Genomic DNA, 26,747 nt, shown 5'->3' with positions numbered 1-26,747 from the left:
TTCTATTAACCACCGGAACGTGCGATAGATAACCACCATAACACAACCAACAAGCAGACGTCACAACAAGTCAAAACAAGTCATAATATAGTCTACATTGTCATGACTATGTCAAAACACCAAATACAGAAGGGTTGTGTCCTCCTCAATCCCCTGGGCTTTCACAGAATTTATGAGAACAGATTTGATCGACTGAAATGTTTTGACTTTCATGTATCAACTGGTGAAGCACACACACATACAAATGCGTTTATGTATGCGTGTTGGAGGATGTGTGTCCTTCTTTAAATTTGGGGTGGGGGTCAATCCTACAGTACCTGGCCTCGTCTCTCTTCTGCTCACTGTCGGCCTCCAGCTGCAGCTTGCGCAGCCGCGTCTCCTCAGCCTTCCGCTGCTGCTTGAGAAGGAACGCTGCTCGCTTCTTGGCCAGCTCATCCTCAGCCTTCTGGTCATCCTGCGGAGGAAACCATTCCGCTTAGAACACGTCTACAGCTACAGAATGTATTCTATATGGACATGGGAAAACTGGGGATAAACCAGCAAAGTGCAAAGCAAAGCAAAGCAAAGCGGCAGAGAACGCACTTTGAGCTAATCTAAGCTGTTTTGTTCCAAAGTGTCGAATTTTTATTTGAATAAAGCATCGAACTGTAGTATATTGAAATAAATTTAAGGCAGTCGGGCACTTAAAAATGCATTGTACTGGGACATTGGATCAAACTGAATAAAAGCATACATTTCCTAAGAGAAAATGTATTGACCGCCGGTCATTATCAGAAAAAGACCGGCAGATACATTTTGTCTTTTATATGGCTACTTGTTAAGGCGAGAAGAGAGTTTGTTATTTGGTTTGTTTGTTCTGTGTTTTAAAATTATTTTGTTAATGTTTCGTGGCTTTCACTGAGTAAATAGTTCACCACACCAATAGAATTTGAAAGTTTCAGATGTTGCATGGCAACCTATTACTTACTGACTTTCATTTTCAAAAAAGTTCTATTCTATTTACAGAATGATATGAAAGTTCTATTCTATTTACAGAATGATATGAAATATGTCAATCAAAAGCTCCAACACCATTGCCATTGGTCATTATATATTTGCAGTGGTCATTACATGGATTTAACAGACCTCCATGTGAATGGAACTCTCTGCAGCACTCTGAAGAGCTGTATAATAAACAGGATTCTAAAACTGATAGTTCAGGTCCTTGACTGTGATTGGCTGAATCACGTTCGATGCCGTTGTAAAATGCAGCATAAACATACACCTTGACCGCATTTCGTTCTATATTCCTGCGCTACCATAACTTGATACAAAAGTTAAAGTAGCTGCGTCTCGACGTTGCTTGGCAACCATTCAGATAGAGGAAATATATTTCTTGGTGGAAGAATGATTATCTAGGAATAACTTCGTTATATTTCTCGTTGCTGTGCCTTTACTTTGCCAGGTATTTATAGTAACAGTTTTAGAAAAGCAATAAGCCACTTTCGAGGCTGTAGGTTACACTGATTCTACAACAGCTAAGGGGGTTTTAGGCACTCGCTAGCGCGTCATGCCTAACAACGCCCCTTAGCTGTTGTAGAATCAGTGTAACCTACAGCCTCGAGTGGCTTATTGCTTAAATATATTACATTCAGGGAATGGAACACTCACCTTGAAAAAAAAGCCCATGCCGGATTTCTTCTCGCCATCCCCACCATCAGCAGCAGCAGCATCAAGTAGGAGGGAGGTTAGCTCCTCTCCCGTCTCCCCGGCCAGCTCAGACAAGTCTACCTCAATCAGGTTGGCCTTGCTTCTCATCTCCTCTTCAGACATGAATTCTTCCGTTAGGTCCGCGTCACGAGTGTCGTACTCCGACTCTGCTAAAGTGTCAGGGAATCCCTTGTCGTAGGACACACCGAGCGGAACTTTTGAGGCAGCCTTCCGGAGGTTGGCCTCTTCATTGAGCTGGAAGGGGGTGCTGCTCCTCAGGTTCCCAGCGTCAGGCGTCGTGACTTCCTCGGGCTCGGCTCTAGGGGTCCTGCTCCCAGGGCTGGCCACTCTCTGTGTTGGGGTGCTACCCTTACCCGCCTGCTTGGCGTCCTTGGCCAGTTTGAGCTCCGAGGGTTTGGAGCGGCTGCCTCGAGCGGAACTCAGCTTCGGGGGCTTCCTCACGGTGCCACTTGTGGCCGGCGCCATATCGAAGTGGATGGCCTGGGGGTACTTCCCCTCCGTGGGCACGTCCCCCTGGTCCCCGAGTGGAGACGCGGACGGCGGCGACATGACGTTCTGCTTCATCAGCAGCTCCTGCTGCAGAGACAACTGCATCATCTGCTGCTGGATGCTGCCGATGGCATCGTTCAGCATCTCGATGGAACGGTTGCACTCGTTGAGATCCAGCTCCTCCTCCTGCACCAAGCTCTTCGATTCGATAACGGGAGACACGGGCGTGCTGCAGCTACTCGCCCACTCCAGCGTCCCTTTCTCCTCCGACTGCTTAGCCGCCTCCTTCGCCCCGGCTCGGAGCGCGTCCACGCAGGCGTCGTCTTTAGACGTGGCCTCTTTTTCTTTCTCCCCGTTGAGCCTCTTTGCGTCCTTGAAGCTGTAGCTGGACTTGATTGGCTGCGGGAGCGTGTCGCTCTTGCCCTTCTTGACGATGTGCAGGAAGGCCACCTTGCCCAGCTTGAGCCGCTGCCGCGCCGACAGCACCTCCATCTTGCGCTTCTGCGTCTCGATGGCGCGCCGCTTCTCCTCCAGCTGCATGCGCAGCTGCACCAGCTCGGAGGCCAGCACGTTGGCCGAGTCCTTCCCCCCCTGCTGGCCCGTCGTCGGGCTCTGGTCGCGCTTGCTGCGCCAGGACGTGACGACGGGCAGCGAGTAGCTGTTCTCCGAGCCGTCCGGCGTGGTCCGCTGCGAGCTGCTGGCCGAGCGCAGGTCCTGGTTGCTGCCGAAGCGGCTGTGGTGCAGCTTGCGCTCGGCGAAGCTGGTCATGCGCACGCTGCCGCTGGCCACGCTGCTGGCCGCCGAGTGGACGCTGCTGAGGCCTGGGCTGGAGCAGCGGCTGCTCGGGCCGCCGCCTTCTTTGTCCTTGTCCTCGTGCTCCTTGACGCTCATGTCCTCGCGCAGCTTGGCCGACTCCTGGTCCTCCTCGTCCAGCTGCTGCTTGTCCGAGTACAGCTCGTCCTTGCTGAGCTCGAGCTCCTGCTCATCAGCTAGATCCAACGTGTCGGAGTCCGACTGCATCTCCCAAGCCTGCTCGGGCTGCTTGTCGTCGTCTGGTGCTGAGGAGTGCAGGAAGAAGCCGGGGGAGCGGTCGGTCGGGGAGAGCTCTGCACTGCTGGCAGCCAGTGGCTTGAAGGCTTGGCTCAGTGCCATGGGTGGAGTCTCAGACTGAGCAGTGGCGTTCGCCTCCGCTGCCTGGGCAACAAACTCAGCACTGGAGTTGGGGGTGAAGGTCCGGTTAAGGCTGTGAGTGGCTCTCCGTCTGGGGAAAGATGCAGACTGCTCTCCTCCTCCTCCCCCATTACTGCCACCAACTACTCTGCGGGCGGTGGAGCTTTTACACAGCTCCCCTGACTCCTCCTCCTTGTTCAGATTAATAGACTTCTCTTTTGCTGGTTTCAAGGCAGCAGGCATTAAGGGCTCCAGATAGAAACCCCCATCTGAAACCTTGTCGTCTTGTCTCAACCAGGAATTAGTTCTCACCGCAGGGGCTGCGCTCTGGCACTCCGCTTCAGCGTTGGCCAAGACTGTGCTGTCGCTGGTGACGACGGTCAGGTGCTGCACGTCGTCCTCCTCCACCATGTTGACGTTGCCCAGTAGGCCGTGGCCGTTGACGCGTCTGGGGATGCCCTGGTGCTTAGGGGTGATGCTCGCGGCCAGGCTGTCCTCGCTGATAGAGCAGGTTAGACTGGCACTATCGCCTGAGTGCATGTCAACGTCACTGTCGGTGGCCGAATGGAGCAGGAAGCGGTTCATCTGGGACAGTGGTCTGCCGTCGAGAAGATAAACACAGGGTGAGTCATGGGTTTATTAGATTTCCAGGACAAACTGTAGGGAGACTCTGGATATACTGAAGACTGTGCTTCAACTAAATACCACACACACACACACACACACACACAATATTACAAGGACAGCCAGCACTTTCAATTCTTACAATTTCTTGTAATTCACTCACAATTTCTTAAGCAATGTACTACAAATAAATGTAAAGTTGTTTGAAATCCAATGGGAACTATGACAAGATGACAATGAAACCAACAGTGGGTAGTGAGTCTTGTGGACTCTTGAACCACACTTGAACCAAAAAAAAAGCCAATAGGGCATTGCAAATTGTGTACACATTGTGTCCACAAGCTCCCAAGAAAAAAAAATCAATCAATATCTTAAAGGGCCACATAGTAGCCCATCCTGATTGTGTGCACGTGCTGATTCTAGAAAATAAGAATGAGCAGCGATATACCTCTGTCTCTTTTCCGCCCAGCCTGCTCCTCTGTGACTGTCTTGCGTGAACGAGTTGGAGCGAATTCGGCTGCCTGAGGAGAGAGCAAGAACACAAGGCACTGAAAACACAGACACTTCAGGGTGCCTCTTCTACAGTCAACACCACCAGGGGAGAATCACCTGGGGGAGTGCAGTCTCACAGAAAGGGGTGCAAAAGAGGATAAGGGCCATTAATACAAAACAGTGCCCTGAGGCTATCTGGCTCAGGCTGCATCCACACTATTTGGTTTTCGCTTGAAAGCGCTGTTTTAAAATGAAATACAAAATGGAACAAAATGAAAAGTGTGCAAATGTATGCATTTCCTATCACAACATTGCAAGTAAACTAGGGATGGAGAACACAACATGCATCAAAATTAACATTTAGAACCTCTTACTGACTTAAGACCTGTCCACACAAAGAACTATAACTAACTATAAAGACAACTAACTAACAATATGAACATCCACACTGAATGATTAAGAAAAGGAGGTCTCTGGAAATCATTGATGTGATCTCTAAAATACAGATTTTGATTGGCTGTAATGTTTTTATTGCATCAAAATCCATCTGGAAGTGCAAGTGTCGTCATCCTAATTGACTATGAAGAGGCTTAAAACTGTACTTTTTACCATTATCGTTATAGCTACTGTTGCAGGTGTAATCTAATCTTGCCTCTTATCATTCGTTGTTCCTATAAACTTGCCCCAATTATGCGTTCATATGCTGTTAAAAAAAAAATACTACAATGTGTTTAGTCACATGCATCTGCTTGCCTATCTAACGCCAACCCTAATTCTGATGGGGGTTTTTATGGGGTCTGATGGAGGGTGGTCTTGGGGGTGTGCAACTGCAGGAATTTGGGGAGCTCTTACCCATCATGTCTTCACCCTGCTGGGGCTTCTGTTGCCTTTGCCTCAGGGGGAGGAGGGGGTGTGGGAGGCTGAAGCTGGGGCTGCCTTTAGCACTGGAACAACAAGGAACAACCATCAGACACATGAACACACACACTACTCTAGAGACAGGAAAAGGTGTTTTATGTAGGTGTATTTGGTTCAAGGTTCAGGATATTCATTGGAAAGGAGTCTTTAAAAGTTAAGAGTATTTTACGGTTAAGACATGCAAGAGCTGCCAATGAAGCGAAGAGTAGCCAAAGATTTGAACATAAATGGTAACCTGTCCTTAAACATCTGTTCTCATTTTTGACTGCCATCCGTGGCCCAATTCCTAATTCTGAATTTCTCTGACCATTGAAATAATGAGGCTCACAGAAAACCCTCAGCGTAGAGTGTGTTCTTAAATGCTACCAAAGCTATTCAACCTAGTAGCTTATAGAGAGGCCACATGCATCTTGGCACACTTTATTTCATCAACAGCATATTTTACACAGAACTTATTAGAACAAAATAATTTAGCTTTTCCTTTTATTCTCAACATGGGTCAGAAAAACTGAAGGAGCTGCTTCATAAAGCTGATATCCTCCCTTTTCTCCTCAAAACAGACACGGACTGGTTATACCACTAGAGGGCATGTGTGAGAAGTTCAGAAAATAAGGCTCTCTCTGCTTTTAGAAAACAGATCTATGTTAACCCTTCCAAGTGACATTTGAGTCGGAGTTTAGCTAAGCCAGTTGGATTGCTCTGAAGTTAAAACACCTGAGGTCAGAGGTCATTTCAAGCAATGACTCAGTGGTCCACTCAGAACCTTCACCAAAATAATTCCACCACAAGCCATACCTCAATCCGGATTGAGGGGGGGGAGGGCCCACACATAACACAGAGCAGCACAGAAGACTTACGGGCTAGACGGAGGGTTAGAGTCTTCGGGGTGCAGGAGATACCTGTTACACACGTCTGCACTGTTCTGAACAGGAAGCGCTGGGTCGGCCATGCCAGGTGTGACCAGGAAGCTGCGTTTGGTGGCGTTGGATATGGGGACGGAGGGCCGGAGGCTCTTGGGCTGAGCCAATGAGCGGGCTGCATCGAGACAGACCAGACAGCAGGTGAGGATAAAGGTGTGAATTAGATAAATTGATGAAGTAAGCCAAATCAGATGGTATTAGGATTTCATTTCTATAGCTATGTAACATGAAATACCATATCTTTGGCTGAAAAAAAATAAATACAAATTTATCAATAAATCAATAAAAATACAGGCAATGTAAGTATTTGTCAGCATTACCAACAGGTATGAACGACTATACAGAGCAACTCTGGACATCAGGATGTGATGTAACAAAACATCATACTCCCTCACCATCTTTGGATTCTTGGATATCCCTTGGCTGTACAAATTCAGGTTTGACGATTTCAAACCACCAGAAGAGTTCAGCGATGAAGACCATGACATTATGCTAGGAAATGAATAAAGAAGCTTTAGTATTGCTGCTTCTAAGACAAGAGGTGTCTACGAGAGAGAATAGGCTAATGTAGAAAAAAAGAGTGAGAAACTCACTTTGAGAACAAGCGGTGCATAAAGCATGTCCTCTAGTGTCAGATAAAATCCTTTGTTAAGGTACTCAGTGGCAAACTCCCTCAGGAGCTGGATATTATACAGACTGTCAGCTATCGAGGTCACTTCCTTCAAGCAAATATCTGATAAAAAAAAAAAAAAAAAAAAAGAGAGAGAACAGAGAGAAACCAAAACGGTACAATGAACATTGGGTCAGCAGCATGTCTGGGAGTAACCAAGTTATATTATATTTTAGAACATTTCAGGTCTATCCACATATTGATAAACTGACGATAAAAGAGAACTTGTTAAGAATGCTATGGATGTAACAATGAAATCTGTTTATATGCTGAGTAATAAACAACCGTGACCACACAGGGAAATGATTGAGCCCTGTATCAATAGTACTGAGACTGTACAATAACATAATGCTTATAAAGCTGATTACTTGTTTTAAAACACCTTATCCTTTTCGAAGGAAGAGGATAACAAGAGTAAACCAGCCAACAGGATTTTTGACCGAATTCCTCTAACTGGTAATCCTGGCAAGAAACAATGCTTGCATTCAGGCCTCTGCGCCGTTTTTCCGCTGTGGTTGTTTGCTCTGACTGCCTGCCAGACGCAGACATGATTTAGCAGTTACCCTCTAATCAGATTTAGACTGTCGCTGGCCATGATGCAAATCTGCAGATGACATGGCCTACTATGGCACTCACTGCCACCCCTAATGCAGTCAAAGGGAGAATGATTCAGCAGCCAGTGCAATGGACAAATATGGACGGTTCTGATGAGAAACAAAAACAAATAGAACTGCATTTGTGTACCGTCCAGCTTCATCACGTTGGGGCAGTAATAGTGGACCACGGTCAGCAGAGCTGCTCCATCGCACACGTCTCTCATCAGTTCCTCCACCAGGGGAAAGTAGGGCATCTGTCGGCCCGAGGCATGGTCCCGTCGATACCGCACCTAAACCGGAACGGACGCGAGGGCACACATTTACTGAGGCCGGTCCGCACAGCGTTTAGCCGCTGCCATCTCATCTGACACAGTGGGATGCCAGATCGAGATGGTGGGAAACTAGATGGGATCGTGGTACACAGCACATTTGGTTTCTTTGTAGCTATGACTGGGCTTGTCCATTATGGATTGATGCTAAAAGAGTAATGCATAAAAGTGATTGGTAATGAACTTCCACGACCTTTACAGGAACAAGAGGAAATCTGACAGACCACTTGCTCTCAGTTTCCAAACTGTTAGAGCATCATGAAAGGAGAAAGGTCTTTAAAGAAAACGATACTCAAGCACAGTAGTGATGTCTAGTAATAATTTGGAAAAGCAGTTTCAAAATTAATACTAGACAACTAACCAAACAGAAACCCAATGTCATAGCTAGTGTAGCAAAACAAAAATACCATGTGCTCTTAAATATTTAATAAGAGTGTGGTGACTTATAAAGCAATAAACCTACAAATAACTCATTTTTACAGTCTGAACTTTGGGATAAATAATTCTGGTGTAATTCAAATGCCACAGGTTGTGATTTCTTAGATTCTTTTCCTTTTTGAGGAAAAAAGGCTTTTCAACTGTCAGCTAAAATATTATTATGTGACCAAATTAAATATGTCTGATGTTTAATTTGGAAGTCCAGTTCATTACTTGTGTAATCTTTCTGTCAGACTGTAAAAACAAGGATTTCAGCAAGAAAGCAAAGGCAGAAGAAAACATGAAAAGGCAGTGAGTAAATTAATTTCAAGTGTACAACAAAAGAAATTGAAGCTCATATTAGACACAAATGTGAGGACTAGTCGTTGTGACAAGGGGGTACTTCATCACTGTATTTTCAGAAATGCTTCAATGTAAAACAAAAATAAACAAAGTGACTAAAAAGTGAAAGCAAGTCATTTGTGAGTGAGTGATTTCAACTGAATCAATCATATTAAATGAGACCATGTGATGGATTTGTTTTTCATTCAGTGAGGGGGATTTTTCTATTTTCTTTTTACATGCACTTATCCTGTGTTTTTAAACCGAGGCAGAATCAAAGACAGAATGAGGAGATATTACAGCTCAAATAGACAAACATAACTATCTGCTATATGTTCCTTTACCTTTAAGACACAAGAGACCAGAGACAAAACAGATGACCTTTTAGACTAGTTTAAAACACCAAATGGATGACCACACATGAACTGACAGATCTGTCTAAAACCACAGCTAACATAGACCGACAGATAACTACAAACTAGCCTGAGCTACACAGGTCTAGTTGAGAGGGCTAACGTGAATGGTAATGAGTGGTGTACTGTACCACACGAGACAGTTCCACAGGCTCCAACATGCAGTGGGCCAGAGCAAGCATGAAATCAGGCTGGATGACACACAACACATGGACAAAAAAAGAACACTGAGAACAAGGAAAGGAAATGGAAAAAAAAAAAAAAAAAAAAAAAAAAAAAAAAAGGTTGGCACAGACCATTGTGGACACAGATACAGTGAAAGGCCCCACCCGGCAACCCCAAAAATAAGGGATAATTCCAAAGCGCTGCCAGCCAAGAATGTGCTTGTGGTGGTGGTTGTACAAATATGGACAGATACATCACTACGTGCGAAGGTGGAGAGGAGGAACTAGCAGCCAACTTACAGGTACTAGTTTCCAATACCATTTTGAGGGAGACTATCCAAGTAGCAAGGGAAGAGGGAGGTATTGGAAGGGAGAAGACATGGAGAGGAGCAGATAGTGTCAGAGAGAATTGAACAGGCAGGACTGATTTGCGTTCAGAGATTAAAAGAGCAGTTTAGAAAGTGGCGTCATTCGGAAGATGCAAAATATGCCTACAAACAGCGGCAGAGGAAAAGAGTCAAATATTAGTATATTTGCTAGGGATACTCAGCTGAGCAATGTGGGAGAGGGAGGTTTGTTTTTATTTTTATTATTTTATAAAAAGAGTGAAGCAACAGTGTTCAGCCCCCAAGATCTGTGAAATTTGCAGTAAGAAAAAAAAACAATAATACAGCAGCAGTCGTCCATGCAGAGACGGCAGATTTACCTTTTGGTGACTTGGCGACTCCAAAAGATGCTGTTTTACTTTGACCTCCTTCTCGGAGATCTCCCTCATTTTCATGTTGACCTGTAACCAAAACAGTACGCTAACTTTAGTCAAAACACCTCTACCTCAGTCAAAACATCTGGTTACACAGACAATTCAATTTTACTGCATTCAAAACAAGGTTCCATACCAGGGAAGGGAAATAAATCCCACCCTGATCATCCAGGGGATAAACTACAGAGCCCAGTGGGCTTAATTCCCAACTGTCGCTTTAAAGTAATTCCCTTTGAATCACCAACAAGACAAACGTTCACATGAATCCCAGAAGTGGCAATCTGTATGACTGATGAGCCTACAGGCCTTTACATTGTAAAAGAAACAACAGACATATTCATTACACTTGAATGTAATGTAATTATGCAGAAAAGCCAAGCCCTATATTGCAAGCCCTTAAGTTCAAACCGGGTAACTATGACAGTGCACCCAACAGTGTGTTCTCCAGCACTGATGGAAAATCAACCAAAAGGAGATTCCGCTGGACAGGACACCATCAATACGTAGTGTCTGAAGATATCAGGGCTGCACTCTCAGGTGAAAGCTGTACTGTACACGGAGTGTGTTAATGCAACAGGCCATTCAATACCAGGCATCCACTGCATGCCATCCTGATTCCCCAGATAAGCTAATTATAGCTGGGCAAGAGCAGCGCAGACTAATTTTAAACCAGACAGACTCTGCAACACTACCTGATAATCCAGCTGTCTCCATACATTTTCATGTTGCTCTGTCTAATTTGTTTTGTCCCCCTATGTGGCGGGTGCAGAGGAGTTTTCGGTACCAATTCCAGTAAAGCATTCCAGCAGCAGAACAGTGGGTGGCATTGGAATGTTTTTCCAAGAAAAAAAAATACAGTGTCTGGGTATTCCGTTAAAAAGACGAACTGGGCACTGCATCGGTGAAGTACACAATGACACTTCACCAACTCTGAACAATGCATGGGAGTTTTGTTGTACCACTTGCAATACAGGAAAATGATGTCTGGAAGGGTGATACTTTAAAGATACTTCAAGATACTTCAAAAGAAGAATCCAAAAACAACTTGCCTTGTATGCCACCAGCCATCCTAACTTTACCTCTGATCTTAAGCTTAACCTTGGTGTTGTAAAAACACTCCCATTAAGTAGAGTGCTAATAGGATTGGTCTTGGTGGTGAACACTATTATGCAACATGTGGCTCAACACTGGAGAGAATGGGTTTGAAATCCCATCTACACTCTACTTGATGGTGCCATAGCAGGTTAAGAAAGTCCATTTAAGCCAAGATGTATTTGTACTGTTAAGTACCATGTTATTACAAACTACAAATAAAATCCTAAAGAAAGTCATCCATGGGCATAAGTAGGAGTCCAAGATCCCTTGCTGCTCACCTTGTTGATCCAGAAGACCATGGCATCCTCGAGGTCAAAGGGCAGCTCCTTGGAGGCACTGAAGGTGGAGAAGCGCTTGACACAGGCCACCACCCGCTCGATGCTGATCATCTCCACAGTGTAGGCCATCATGAGGGCATCGATCATCGGGATATGGGAACTCTGGAACAGGCACGAAAACAGAGACGTGTGTGATCAGCTTCACATTAATCTACTGAGGAGATTTCAAAAGCAAACACTTCGGACAAGTAAACCGAGAGTAATTAGTGTACTAATTGGCTCAAATCCAAATCATTTAAACGTGGGAGGAAAGTGTGATGACCAAGAGGCACACACACCACTAACCCACATCATCAGAGCTCCACCCATGAGAATACAAACACCATCATACTTTCAATCCATGCTTGCACTTGGGGAATCTCTGCTGCCATCTTCTCGGGTATTCCAAATAGTAAAAATAGCTTGGTATAAATAGCCATGACTGTAGGTGAGCCCTCGTGAAATATAAATGTGTAATGTGCACAATACAGACAAGGTGAGGGAGACGGAGGAGGAAGTCAGGAAGAAAGGTTAAATGCAACCCAACCCTGCAGGTCCTTTTCAAACATCAAGGAGTTGGGCAGCCGTGGCCCACTGGTTAGCACTCTGGACTTGTAACCGGAGGGTTGCCGGTTCGAGCCCCGACCAGTGGGCCGCGGCTGAAGTGCCCCTTGAGAGTAAGGCACCTAACCCCTCACTGCTCCCCCTCGCCCGCCCGTTGTAGCAGGCAGCTCACTGCGCCGGGATTAGTGTGTGGTTCACCTCACTGTGTGTTCACTGTGTGCTGTTTGTGTTTCACTAATTCACCGATTGGGTTAAATGCAGAGACCAAATTTCCCTCATGGGATCAAAAAAAGTATATATACAGATATACAGGAGTGAGCTTTAGCCTGCTACAACTAGAGACATTCTAATGAGGAGACACAGCACTCAAAAAATCCTCCATAGAAATGCATGAGGTTAGTTTGTAACGCCAATATGGCAGTCATCTACACATATCCCGCCCTTTCCGCGGCAAAAAAGTCGACTACAGTGAATACATTGTGCATTAGATCGGTGTGTTATAAATACATCATGCCAATCATGTAATGTAATCGCGCCGCTGGAGCAAGGTCGGAGTCACAAAGCCTTGCGCACGTCCATTTCTGCCGAAATAGATGCCCGATAAGGGCCCCAACAAGCATTGCAATATGGCCCCCAAGTGGAGGGACTTGCCTAAAAGGACTTTGGTACAACTAGATCAAAATGTACTTTTTGAGTGACGTCCGGCCACACCCCGTTAGGGTTGTTTCCCCATCACTGCAGCCGCCACTATGTGGCATCGACCACTATGCCTAAGGGATTGCTATACTTCCCACATCCCCACCAACAGTGCAAGCTGACACATAAGGCTTTTCACAAATCCTGTTGGCATTTCGACAACAACCTTGTGGAATAACATTAGAAATTCTTCTCGCTCAAGTTTTAATTAATCAATATTTGCTTGGATTGTTTCTATTATTTGTATTGTTTGATGTAGTGCTTGCACTGCTGCCATTGTTGTAAATTTCAAACAAATATGCAGTCACACTTGGCCAACCCCTCTGGTCATAGATTGGAGGGTTCCTCAAAAAGTTCTATCGACTCATCTTATGAAGGGCATCATTCCCAGAGACTAGATCATCAGCAAGGACTGAGCTGGACAAATAGGCACACGTAGGCTTCCTATTACATTCGGCACAACTTAAGGCATTTTACATGCAACTTGGGATGCAACAATGAATCAATTAGTTGTTGACTATTGAATTAATTGTCAACTACTTTGGTAATCAGTTTGTGTCATTTTCCGTTTTTAAGTAAGCTACCTCAAAATTCTTGAATTGAATGGAGTTGATTGAATATTTTCAACTTTACTATCTCTTCTATGACGGTAAACTAAATATCTTTCGTTTATAAGGCAAATAAGGCATTAGGACATAATCTTTGGAAACACTGAGCAATTAATCGAGAAAATAATTGACAGATTAATCAACTATGAAAATAACCGTTAGCTGCAGCCCTGTACAGAGTATGTGTCTTTAGATTTTGTGTCAATTATATGCAATGCTGACAATAGCTTTGTAGGTAGTAGGCATTCATTCCTTTTTTTTTTATTTGTTCATTCAATCTCATTGGCAACAGTATGGGAAGAGCCAGGAGGTACAGTAAAGTTAAGGGGAGTTTTCACAAATGGACACTAATGGGATTCCGCAAACAATGGGAGAGGCTTTCACCTACCAAAGATAACAAGCACAGAGGTCCAGTAAGACATTTTTTTAATCTGAATAAAGACTCAACTCCTCCATCAACATTTTAGCTATCCAGTCCAAGTTAAAAATATGGATGTTAATATTGTTAATGTAAGTATGTTGTCTCTTGCTGTACAGGACTATTATGTACCATCTAGACTTTTCTAAAGACAAAACGCCCCACCTGTGTAAACACTGAATTTAGAAGCATTAGTTGTTGAATTCACACAGGCTACACCCAAACTCAAACCAGTTCATTCAAGTTCTGAAACTCTTTGTTCTTAAGGCTTAATTCTGTTGTGGCATCATTCCCAGAACTTTAGTCGGTCATCTGATCTGATGTCACAAGGGCTCTACAAGTACACAAATGCACACACACACACACACACGATCTTGTACATGAACTTCCCAAGACACTAAGTTGTACATATTTTTGTGAAAGCATCAAAGATCAGAAATGACAATAAAAGAGGCAGACAATTAATAGTATCAGCCATTTCATAAGAGAACCAACATATTTCTAAAAGATCTCCACACATCGTGTACAGACAGGACAAATTGGGGGGCAGCTGTGGCCTACTGGTTAGGGCTTCGGACTTGTAACTGGAGGGTTGCCGGTTCGAACCCCGACCAGTAGGAACGGCTGAAGTGCCCTTGAGCAAGGCACCTAACCCCTCACCGCCTCCGAGCGCCGTTGTTGCAGGCAGCTCACTGCGCCGGGATTAGTGTGTGCTTCACCTCACTGTGTGTTCACTGTGTGCCGAGTGTGTTTCACTAATTCACGGATTGGGATAAATGCAGAGACCAAATTTCCCTTACGGGATCAAAAGAGTATATATACTTATACTTAAATTAATCTTCTAGGTTTACCAACTCTGCTTCTCTTTCTTAAATTCCAGAAGGGGGAAAAAAAAAAAAAAACATCAACAATCCCCAATTCAGCTCCATGTCATTCATTAGCTCTCTCATGCCATCAAGCACAGGTGGCACCATCAAACACGTGCTCCCTTCAAGTAGTCCATCCAATAGCAAGCAGGCTAGTAGTATCTTGGCACTTCTCCTGGCCTTATTTCATTCACAAACATATGCTGTGTTTGCAAAAAAAAAAAAAAAATATTAGTACATAGGCGTGTCAGAGATGGAAATTAGCACAAGCCACATGCTGGTGAAATACTGTATAAAAGTCGCTGGTAGATTTCAGATACAAAATGATTTACTATTGAGTGGATGGGGAATTTCACCACCTAGTAGTATTTGTCAGTGCCTTTAAAATGTGAACATCTACTAAACTTAATTTCCGCCTCTGAGGTAGGTGCACTGAACATGATCATTAATCTAGTCCTCACATGCAATACCATAATAACAGCAACTCACGCCGGGCTTGTTGTGACTGTGAAAAGTGCTGCTGCAGCAGATACCACAGTCTCACATGCTGGAGCTGCAGCCTGATCAGCTTGAGACCAGCGATTAAGTAGGCAGCCTTTGGAGATCACATGGCAGGCCAGCGGAAAGCCTGAGTGAAAGCAGGACACGCTGGGGCTGCAGCTTGCAACTGGGATGTGCATTGCAGACATCCAAATACTGATCGATGGCCATGTCCTAAATAACCCTTAAGAGTTGCACAGAGGGGGGGGGGGGGGGGGGGGGGACCATACGGTGATCTTAAATTGACAGAAAACAGCAAAATTAACTTAAAAATTAAGCAGAAAATTAAGGCCAAAACTGATCTAGCCTGTGTCATTAAAACAAAATAGGATGGTGAGTGAATACTGTAAAATTACCATGTATGTGAAAACTTTTGCACTACACTGATGTACAAACTGTATCTAGAGTTAGTAATGTTAAGACGTCAATTTGAATTATTCCTCTATAGGCTACCTGACCTAACAATGCAAACACTTAGAAATATTTCACAATCACTATAGAAACTGTATCTTTTAAACTTCTATGAATTAAACAACAAACACAACACACTGTACTCTGAAAAGGAAATTCATGTCGTTACCGCAGATCTTAGTCACTGAAAAACTGCCTCATCCAGATTCAATGATATTTGCATCTTAAAAGGTTAAATTACACGGAAGCTGGCAGAGTTCTCCACACTGAACATCTTCAGTTCAACCCTGTTACACCTGCCAACCCTACTACTCCTTCTCCATTCATTCCTGGTGCCTGAGGATTCCTAACTCATGTCTCTCACACATAGTGTTTGTGCATCAAAATTCAACCGATGCAAGATTTAAAAGTTGCCCTTCAAGTGTAATTGTGTAAAAGTTGTGTTTTGTTCAAAGCGGTCACCATATCTGTGTGCATCAGGGTCCAATAAGCAGCAATAGAAGCATGTGTCCTTCTGGGACAAAGGAAAAGGCAACACAAACTAATAGTTAATAGTCTTAACAAACCTTGTCAACACTTCTCCAAAACAACACTCATACTGGACTGGATCATTTGTTCAAGTTAACAGCAAAGGTTAGCCTAAACACTTTGCACATGTGAAATCTCTGTGAGCTCTTTTCAGGTTAACAGCAAAGGTTAGCCTAAATACTTTGCATACATGAAATCTCTGTGATCTCTTGACACAGTATCTGTGGACATCATACCGCTCAAGACATTAGAGGCAAAGGGCACACTGGGAAGCAATGGTGGCACCCATCCCACTTTGTCCCCACCCACCACTTTTGGCCTGGGATGTCCATATGGACTCCCAGATGGCAAGCCATCTAGAAATGATAAATATTTATGGGTCTACCCCAGAGATTTGAAATCCTAAAATGTCAAAATTTGCAGAGCTAAGCAGACACGTCATCACATTTATGGCATCATATCTGAAGCCCACGCTGGCATAACCCCCTCCATGCGAACCTTCCTGTGGAAAATACTTTTCATGTTTATATCTGAATCTCAGAGGCCAGGGTTGCAATGTGTTGTCAGTGCCAATCTTCCCTTTTCTTTGTATACTCACATCAACTCAGACAAAAAAAATAGGCTACATATTGGCTTCCAATATCTATTATTTCTACAAAGATTCAGAGAAACAACCAGGAAACACCAAAAGGTAAAGCTGCAATCATCCGACTCGGGGCGGCCAACAACTTCAAGAGTCCTATCCACTCCCATACTCAATCCTTTCAGCTAATAAGCTTTGTTCTCATAGATAGCCATAATTGAACTGGGAATTCTCTAGACTTCTGATTGGTTACAAGAAGATGCTTGCTGAGAAACTATGTAGCCTACACTGTCTAGGTGGTTCAACAAGGCTGGCTTACAAAAGGCACATGATCTTTTAAGCTGATTTGACAACAACAAAAACTGTACGTTTAAATGGATGTTCTAAAACATGAGTGGAAGAATACAAGGTGGCAACCCTGTATCTTATGCTATTGGGAATTCATAAAGGCAATCGTGCATGAACAAAACATGCCTATTGTTTCTCTGTGTTTCCCTCGTGTTGAATGTGACATTTCAGTGCGGTAATCATCTTCGATAATGTGGTCCAACTGGTTCAATAAGTAGCTCTCCAGTGTACATGCACCGTTTTACACTTTTGCACAACAGGAATGCAGACTTTCACCTTATGTTTCACTGGCAGTTTAGAGCAAGAGCACTACAACAAGACTGCCACATGATGGTACCCAGTATTTTGTGGGTGGGTTCAAGCTCACCATTTTAATGGGCATGCAGCCGAGGTCCGACTCGGTGACCGGCGTGTCGTCACTCTCCATCACATAGATACCCTTGCGCGAGAGCGCCTGAATGACAGACAGGTGCGACTGCAGCGATGCCACCTGGTCGCCCTTGAGGATGAGGCCGCAGACACGGCAGTAAAGCTCACAGGAGAGCAGCAGCCGGATCACGGGTGGCTTGATGTGCTCCTGCTCATACTGGTCCGTGTAGAACGGGTCCCGCAGGTCTTCTGGGATATTGTCTGAAGAGAAGAGGGAAAGGACAGTTGATCATCCAAAAGTCAGTTTTCTTGTGTGATTAAACATACATCTTATGACAGTAAGCAACAGTGTCATATCACTAGTGGGTCCACTGCTGCTATGCATTTCCTGATCAAAAACAGAATCACACCCCTCTCTACCACAAAAGAAAAGAAAAACTAAAACATACAGTATTCCCCACACAAATATTACGAGTGTATTACTCAGACAGACATTTGCATCAGTAGCCTGGGGCTCCTGACTGTTAATCACACCTTCCAAAGCTGCACTGAACCCAGTGAGTCAGGGGGCACGACCTGTCAGCTCTGACAAATCAGCTTACACTGTGCAGCAGACAAACAACCAAGTGTCAGAGTCTCATGGTGATGGTGTGTTGCACGAGGGTAACTCATGAAGCTGAGGGGGAAGCATACATTGGTGCTGTGAGGTGCAAAGACTTGGCTTGGCTGAGGCTGGACTGGAGTCCATTTCACTCCTGTGTGTGTGTGCGCATGTGTGTGTGTGTGTGTGTGTGTGTGTGTGTGAGAGAGATCGCCAGCTTACTAACAGGAAGGTGGGACATTTTCCCCGCAGGGGGAGTGGACTGACTGGGCTGGGTTCCACAAAGGGATGGGCTAGCAGACACAGACACACTATAAACTGCAGAGATCTTTCCACCGGGTGTCAATCAGCTGAATCATGGAAAAACACTACGAGTCAAGGCGTTCTTGTCTGTGCTAGTGCAACGCAACATGCCCAAACACCTGCTTCCTACATGGGCCTGATATTTAAATGAATGATTCAGATTCATACACTACGCTCACAAACACTAAAGTAACAAATGGCCAAGTATCAGTTGAATATGTTAAAGACTGAGTCAAATTTAAAACTGGTGGTCATTAACAAAATTGGCTCTTAATAAAACAATAGGATCTGATTTGATGGTCATGCAAAACCCATAAAAAAAGCAATACAGAGGAATAGCTGTCCATCCTTTATCAGATAAGTAACCAAATCAGTTTGCTGGACATCCGACAAGGCAGCCTCTGATCTAGTATTCTCAAATGGATTAAATGAAGGCTTCCCTCCTAAATTAGTACAAATAAGAATAACCCAGAGATGATACAGGGTGGTGCCAATATGCCTGTTTTAGCTTAGCAACTAAGAAAGCAAGGTCATCTAGACTGAGTCCTTTAGGGCCCTACTAACTAAGTTGATAAATTAGGCCAGTATTACGGTCATTCATTGAAAACCTTATCCACAATGACCATATAGAAAAAAATATGTTCAAAATATTCATCATTGAACAAAATTTTTTTGCAATAATAGGGCCAAATATACAAATTCTTTGTGCAAGTGAAAATTCCCACCATATCTCATGTGTTCTAGAGGGCTTGGAGCCTCATGCATAGCCTGAGCTTAAGCTTTATTTACTACTCTGTCGTTTGCAGCCATAATGCGGGTCATAATCCGTTAAAAGGCCTTTGTTGAGGGCAAATTGGCCTGTCACATACAATAGGTACAGACAGTCGGACGGACAGGGGTCAAGGGAAGCAGGGCAACTCTTGAGAAATGCAGAGAGCCTCGGATAATTTGCCCTCCACAATGGCCAATTATTGTCTGTATGAAAGCACAGCTTTCACATGCGATATCTTGGAAATCCAAGGGTACAGGCCTACTTTAAAGTTTAATTTGGACGATGTTCACCAAGTCATGGTTATTTAGATAACTTGTGAGTCACTCACAGAGCTGCACGACATATGAAATAGTACATTTGTGTTCATACTGCTGAATATTGGCACGCATGTTTGCAGGTTGCGTGAAAATTCTCACTCGTTTCACCAAACAAGCATCTTTTCATTTAGCATGGTTTCATTCAACCATCACAACAAGTTTATCCAGCAACTGTACGTAGGCCAACTTCACATTTCTGTCATGTGCTGCCCACAAAGTGCACAGCCATGACATGAGCATTTCCAATTAAATATTCATTAGACACACAACTGGTGGATTAAAATTAGGTCACTGGTCTCACACATGACAGGTTCTTGCAGCCAGTGATGACAGCCTGAGCCGTGAGTCTCACAAGGGGGTATACCAGGAAACAATGCAGGGGTCTTCACTGCCAGCCAGGGCTTGAGATGAGGAGACGTAGTGCCAACACAGCAACACTGTGTGGAGCTGGGGCTATCAGTGCAAATTAGGCTACATCAAGATCACTGGAGGCACTGTGTTCCGGAGAAAACGTGTGATCTGTTGAAGGATAGGTCTAGCCTTGAAATTCAGACTCAAATCAAACAAATGTAAGCTTGGCCCACTTCATTTGAGATTTAACAACAGATTTAAACCTTAATACAGACAACCCATAAGGATTTAATTGCACTAGAAAGCTCTCGGATATACGAAGAGAATACTTAAGAGTCACAAGCCTAGTGGTTGATTCTATTTTGATACTCTGGTACCAATTCCTCTTCAGCATGAACATGACTCCAAGCTCCTGTTGAAAAACCTCTCAAGAAGTTGATGCTGCCAGCATAATATTCCATACGTGTGGGCCAAGGCATTACTCCAAAATGTTTGTTTGATACAGATACCTGTGATACCATTTTGGGCAAGTTCTGCAATGCTAGGCGTAATATAAAAATACATTTCCTGAAATGTAGATGCATAGGCCCCATCTTTTTAGTTTCCCAGTTTCTAAAATCAAAATTTCAAACATAAGGCCTCTGTCAAAGGCTTTAATTGTCAATACACCAAATTATAGTTTACCCTCATTATTACAAAATGCTATTAGATCATAACATTTGATTAATTTAGATCACCAAGGAACAAAATACAGCCTCAAGGCTGCTGTGAATAAGCCAGAACAGTTTTCTAATGTTAAAAACAAAACGTTTAACTTGCCTACACAATCATCGAGCCCCATACAAGAGCAAGGGCAAGGTTAGTGCCGTTTTCCCTGCTTCCAAAGTATAGCCTAATAAAACCAGTCATCCCAGAGTGATGATAAACATGACATGGTCACCATCAAGGGCTATTACCATGTCAAAGAAGCAAACAACACCAATGTTATTCAAGCTTTTTGTCTGCCTGCAAGTCCTCTAGTTCTCTTCCATACTAGTACCACCTTTACCTTAGTTCAAGTCCCATTCAAACCTAAACAAACCGACAGCTGTGTGATTTTGCAAAAAAAAACAACAAAACAGACCAGCCAAAAAGAGTGATTAAAATGATTTCAACAAAGTTTACAGAGTCCAATTGCTTCCCCCTGAGCGAAGGAGCAATCACAACTCGGAGCCAAGGAAGAATTCAGCCTGCACCTTCATGCCTCCCTGCCAAAATTCAGAGCTTTCCCAATCAATGTCCAACACTGCCATTATTACCTCAGCTGGAGAACATCAAAATGCTGAGGGCCAGAGCCATGTGGATGAACTTGTTGTTTCCATGGGCAAAAGGGTTGAATATTGCTCCCACACTGAAAGTCTGGCAAAAAACACTGCACAAGAGTGTACTTCAAGATGTCTGTGAATGATCACCTACCAATGAGTAGTTGTCAGATATTCACCCTACGATCAGCACTTATATTCAGCACAAAGAAATTTACAAAGAAAAACTGATGGCCTAATCACATTTACAAGAGGCACAAATTCCTTGTTTCCTTGTCTGATTCAATATGGACAAAAGCATTTATAAAATGACTAAATATCAGTAATTGTTTGCACTACTAAAGACTAGGGCTGTCGATCGATTAAAAAAAATTAATCTAATTAATTACATACTCTGTGATTAATTAATCTAAATTAATCGCATATATGATTTTTGCTGTGAAAGTATTTTAAATATTTAAATTCAAATCAATAATTGAATAACATTAAAACATTAAACATTAAAAATCAAAAACTCTTTTATTATTATTTTAATAATGGCCATAATAATCTATGATCTGACCTAATATGCTGAGGAAATAAATTCAAAAGTGCTTCGGGAAGAAGGTTTTTTTTTATCACATACATTGCAGAGGACTTTATTTTAATCAACACTTTATTTTTACCAATACCATCAAGCCGTTTTTGAAAAGTAAATGTTCCAATCAATGATCTAGGCAGCACATTTTCTTCTCTCTCCTTCATTTTACAGTCTAATGGTTACTGACTACAACGGCTCGGGGTCAAAGGTCATACAGAATCGATTGATCTGCGTTATTTTTTTTTTTTTTAATCGGTTATTTTTTTCTCAAATTAATTAATCGAAATTAATCAGTTATTTTGACAGCCCTACTAAAGACTGCACGTTTTATCAGTGTTCTCCAGTCTGTTATCTTTGATTTAATAGTTTACCGTCCTACCGCTGTGAAGCACCTGATTGTCAACTGGATGATATGTGGAGCGTTCCAATTTAACTACACATAGCAGTCACCATCCTAATACAGCCCAACCCAAGCACATGACCTTTTCCTTTCTCAAGAAACCTTCATGTTCATGGAGCTGGCCAAGGATTCCAGAGTGACAAGTCAGTTACAGATAGACCTAAGTGTGCTAGAGGTTCCACTGATTAGTTAAAACGTTACCACATTTAGCTCAAAAAGAACCTTGGAATTTGATTAATGACAATCAGATGCACCAAAAATGAAAGGATATAAAGGACAATGAATTTCCCACTTGAATTTCCCCTGGGGATCAATAAAGTATCTATCTATCTATCTATCTATGACGCTAAATCTAAGTGACTATGATCCTCTTCAAAACAATTGCTGATGCCACATACCCACAGGTAATTGTGTTGCAATTACTCTTCCTTTAAGGGGGAAGCTGTATGAATTGTCTGAAATATCTTACAAAGAAAGAAACAACCTTTAAGCCACTCACTGCTAAGATGGGCTTGATCACAGTGATCAAACACTTTTAAATGTTTCATTACACCATGGACCAAACAATGATTTTTCAATCACATTCACAGCACCTAATAATCTGCCAAAGCCAAATCTTATAATAAAAAAAATATGTTGTACGCAAACCTGAGTCGCACACAAAAGCTGTTGGACCACACATTGTAGTAGTTTAGACTCCCTAACCAAATTTGAGGGCAACAGAGTTAAACACTGATGCCTAGTGTTTTTGTGAACAACCTGTAATTGCAAATCCTCCAACAGCAAAATTGAAATTTGCTGCACAAGAAGTTGTATGTAACATGCAGCAAACGGACCAGGATTTCCACTACCTGAGCCTGGAACTACCCAACTCTGAAGAACACTTAAACTTGACACACAGTAGTTATTTACATTCCTTCATCAGCACAATCACTACTAGGCATACATTTCTTACTTGAAATTAAAATGTGCTGATATCGGTCCTGCAACGTGGGTCCAATTTTGTTTCTGAGCAACCAGATGCCTGACTACCATTACATAACTGTTTATGCTGGCTGAAGGTTACAATTCAATCCAATCCACAGTATTTATTTAGGTTTGAATGAAATTGTACATGAACCTAAGAACCATGACGTTTACCTTAAACATTCAATGTGGCCATATGAAATATTAAGAAAAGATCAACAAGTAGTCTGCATTTCTGCTTCAGTCATTTCAGTATGAGTTTCATGGTTATAGTATAACTAAGTAAGTATAAGTATATATACTCTTTTGATCCCATGAGGGAAATTTGGTCTCTGCATTTATCCCAATCCGTGAATTAGTGAAACACACTCAGCACACAGTGAACACACAGTGAGGTGAAGCACACACTAATCCCAACGCAGTGAGCTGCCTGCTACAGCGGCGCTCGGGGAGCAGTGAGTGTTTAGGTGCCTTGCTTAAGGGCACTTCAGCCGTTCCTTCTGGTCGGGGTTCAAACGGGCAAACCTCTGGTTACAAGTCCGAAGCGCTAACCAGTAGGCCACGGCTGCTTTAAACAGTACAACTGAGTGACTCTTAGTCGATGAAACTGTCAATCACACAATGAATGGGCACAATCTTTCACTTCACTTCTTCTTAACTCATTGAGTGCCAAAAACGTAATATTACGTTTTCCCTTCCCATGCGTTGAGTGCCAAAAACGTAATATTACGTTTTTAGCTTTTTTTTTTTTTAATTACGAAACTAGACACTCTAACACACCTTATATGTGATTTTGGGAACTCTGTGATGAATGGAAATGAAATATATGACAATCATGAAACTCACAACGCACAATCTGGAGATTTTATCTGGACGTTTTATCATAACTCGGTTGCCGCTTTGGGTCGAATCAGTGACGCATGCACGTCAGGTCAAAACCAGGCCATTTTCGTGGGTATATCACTAGGTGGCAGTCTCGCCAGGTCTCGCTGATCACTTCCTGGAAAGTTTACATGAGTAAGTAACAGGCAACACTTCATAATTCATGAAAGACGTTATATCTCCATTTCTAGAAAAAAAAAAAAACAGCGATTTTGATGAAAACTAGCCACTGTTTAGCTTGGGATTTCTCAGGAACAGAGGCGTGTAGAAATACACGGTTTGCACCCACCGAGAGCTTAAAGTCTCACCTTTTAGTCGAGCTATTGTATGTGTTTATAGCTTTAACACAGAATATGCTGTGGCTGTACAAAAATCATCAACAATGGTCTAGATTGCTGGCACTCTACGACAAAGCTCCCGAAAACAGCTTGGCATTCAATGAGTTAAGCACATGCATGGAGACACGGTCTTGAGGACCATCTCCAAATAATGGCTCATGATGATGCACTCACTACTCTACGCATTCCATAAGTCTGCAGTGACGTCGGTCCATCCCACTTCCTGTTGTGTTGTTTTACGATAACAGTGGATTAATGCACTCTGACTTAGAGCTGTGTTAAGGTGGTGCACAATAATTGCTGACTGTCAGTCTGTGGAGTTGGGAAGCCCACATTTCCTGCTTACAGCCAGCATTTGATTCTGCCAGCCAAGCAAACGGAACAAATGCTGTTGATCCTCATGTACAAACCCAGGCTCAGTGGACGCAGCCTGCAACATTCCCACTCCCTACATATGACATGCTTGCTTGTTTGAATGTGTTAAAATAAAGAAATCTTCTAAGGCATGCTAAATAACTGACATGAATTAGTTAAACGACACTTTGAGATCCCTCAAAACACTATGCATTAGCATTAAACACTTCAAACTAAGGCACCACTGCAGCAACTGCTTGTTTATGAGTGGTATACTCCAGTGTCTCCCTCTGGAAAAATAAGGCAAATGGGTGCCGAGATGAGCATGTAGCATGTAGCCTTTGCCTGTTAGCCAAAAGGACATTATTTTTTAAATGCGTGCAACTTACCAATGCCGTAGGCTTTGGCGAATAACCATCGAAGGTTTGCAGCTATTTTTGCTCTTGCGGAGTCGTACATTTCCAGAGGAACCACCTCAGTCACCTCCCCAGCCAAATCCATTTTTCTTCTAGCGCTGTCCCCGCCAGCACCCAAATCCATATCCATCCTGCAAAGACTCAGCGGTTTTATCTAAGGCAAATGTTAGCGAAATCACATTGTAAACACCTCTTTTCACTCCCAACTGCATACCCATGCAAGACAAGTTGAGTAACTGCTTAAGCCAATTAAAAGTAACTGGTTAGGTAGGACAAGCTGTCCTTTATGCAAACAGAGCAACTGACGTTTATCCAAAACGTTGACGTTAGCAAAACGTTGGCCAACTTGTCTGAGATGAAAATAACGTAACGTTAACACCATACTCAGGAAACAAATTATGAATTAATGAAGTAACGTTAACTGACATGAGTGCAAATGGCAGCGAGACGAAAACAACGTTTTAAACTGTGGCAGCATCTTCATCTAACAAGCTGGCTAATCGGTTAGCTAGACGGCCTACCACAGGGCTTGTTTCGGGGGTAAATGGCAGTGGCAGCTAACAGTTAGAATCTAGCTTGCAAACACTGATTGGCCTTTGGATCATTCATCCGTCATTCTTCTAGCGTTTATGTTGAACATCTGGCTAGCGGCTCATTGGTACTGTTAGAGCTGTTTACTTATCTAACATTAACGTACTAAACAAATGGTATATAATTATTTGGTGAACTAACGTAGACTGACACTTGCTCGCCATAAACCTGGTTAAACCAATATTGTAGAAGCTAGTTGCTACCCAGTTAACGTTAACTTGGGTGTCTAACGTGTGTGTCTTTTGTGTCTTAGCGTTAACTGAGATGTCCGTAATTCAGTGTAGATTTCCAGCTTTCAGTATAAAATGACGTTAGCTAAGCTAACTGCTAGACAGCACATTAATTTGGAGGCCTTGTGTTATTTGTCTATGTAACTAGCTGGCTATCGATAGCTAGGAAACCTCAACAGAGAAATGATTAGCTACCTATCTAACCTAATCGAGAATCATAGATAATTCGTAAATTAGCTATCGATATCTCTTAAACCGACTACAAGAACACTAACGTTAATGTCAGTTAACGTTATGAGAGATTCAGATGCTTAGAAGCTAGTTAACAGATGGAGAACGTTGACGTTATCTGCACATACAAATTAGCAAACGGTAAAACTGTCATATTTTCCACACAGAATGACTAGGAGATGGTGGCTAAATTACCTTTGGAGAGTGAGGTAACGTTAGCTGTTGCTATTCGCTATTGCTAGCGAATTTCGTCTCTCAAATCAAGCTAACGTTATCGATAACAAGCCACAGAGTGTAACGGTTACAAAAGGTTAGCATTACCTTCAGTGACGTGTACTGTCCACTGCCCACACTTTGGCGATTCCAAATGAATCAAAAATCAAGAAATGTGAATAAAAACACCGGCAAAACATGAGGACTCAATTATTATCCAAAGGCAGGGAACACGATGGCAAGATGCCTAGCGTCTGCTAGTGCTAGTGTTAGCAACAAATATATCCTCCCCAGCAACAAACGCCCGTGCGCTCCAGCAACTGTATGACAACCGCTTCAAGGGAGCTGTCTGTGTAAGCATCGAGGCACAACGTTACACTACAGCAGCAGCAACATTATAACTGCACAAATATATCTCGTCGTTTCACAATTCCAACACGGCTATTGTCATCTAGCCGCTCCATTTCGCGAAATTTATATAAGAGAACAACATCACGCTTCCCATGTCGAGGTCGGTGTCTCAATCAATGAAATGATGCTTTCC

General features: G+C 43.1%; 1 protein-coding gene across 4 annotated transcripts in view; it reads right to left on the bottom strand.

The window, feature by feature from the left end:
* Nucleotides 1-26,747, bottom strand: part of camsap1b (calmodulin regulated spectrin-associated protein 1b) — a 31,919-nt gene extending 5,172 nt beyond the window's left edge. The window contains exons 1-14 of one of the 4 annotated variants that reach the window (XM_048243172.1): nucleotides 26,312-26,747; nucleotides 24,912-25,092; nucleotides 17,356-17,618; nucleotides 11,388-11,549; nucleotides 9,961-10,041; nucleotides 9,555-9,587; nucleotides 7,738-7,879; nucleotides 6,917-7,056; nucleotides 6,719-6,815; nucleotides 6,261-6,438; nucleotides 5,338-5,429; nucleotides 4,442-4,514; nucleotides 1,651-3,967; nucleotides 318-454 (exon numbers count right to left, since the gene is read on the bottom strand). In XM_048243172.1, coding sequence (XP_048099129.1) covers nucleotides 318-454; nucleotides 1,651-3,967; nucleotides 4,442-4,514; nucleotides 5,338-5,429; nucleotides 6,261-6,438; nucleotides 6,719-6,815; nucleotides 6,917-7,056; nucleotides 7,738-7,879; nucleotides 9,555-9,587; nucleotides 9,961-10,041; nucleotides 11,388-11,549; nucleotides 17,356-17,618; nucleotides 24,912-25,068 — 3,872 coding nt within the window. In that variant the 5' untranslated portion in view covers nucleotides 25,069-25,092; nucleotides 26,312-26,747. The remainder of the gene's footprint in view (nucleotides 1-317; nucleotides 455-1,650; nucleotides 3,968-4,441; nucleotides 4,515-5,337; nucleotides 5,430-6,260; nucleotides 6,439-6,718; nucleotides 6,816-6,916; nucleotides 7,057-7,737; nucleotides 7,880-9,554; nucleotides 9,588-9,960; nucleotides 10,042-11,387; nucleotides 11,550-17,355; nucleotides 17,619-24,911; nucleotides 25,093-26,311) is intronic. The other 3 variants (XM_048243171.1, XM_048243174.1, XM_048243173.1) reach the window with 3 other exon arrangements.

This window comes from Alosa alosa, chromosome 5 (assembly GCF_017589495.1).
Source record: "Alosa alosa isolate M-15738 ecotype Scorff River chromosome 5, AALO_Geno_1.1, whole genome shotgun sequence".
NCBI lineage: Eukaryota > Metazoa > Chordata > Actinopteri > Clupeiformes > Clupeidae > Alosa > Alosa alosa.
Note: the sequence above shows the minus strand (reverse complement) of the source record. Positions and strands in the feature narration are given on the sequence as shown.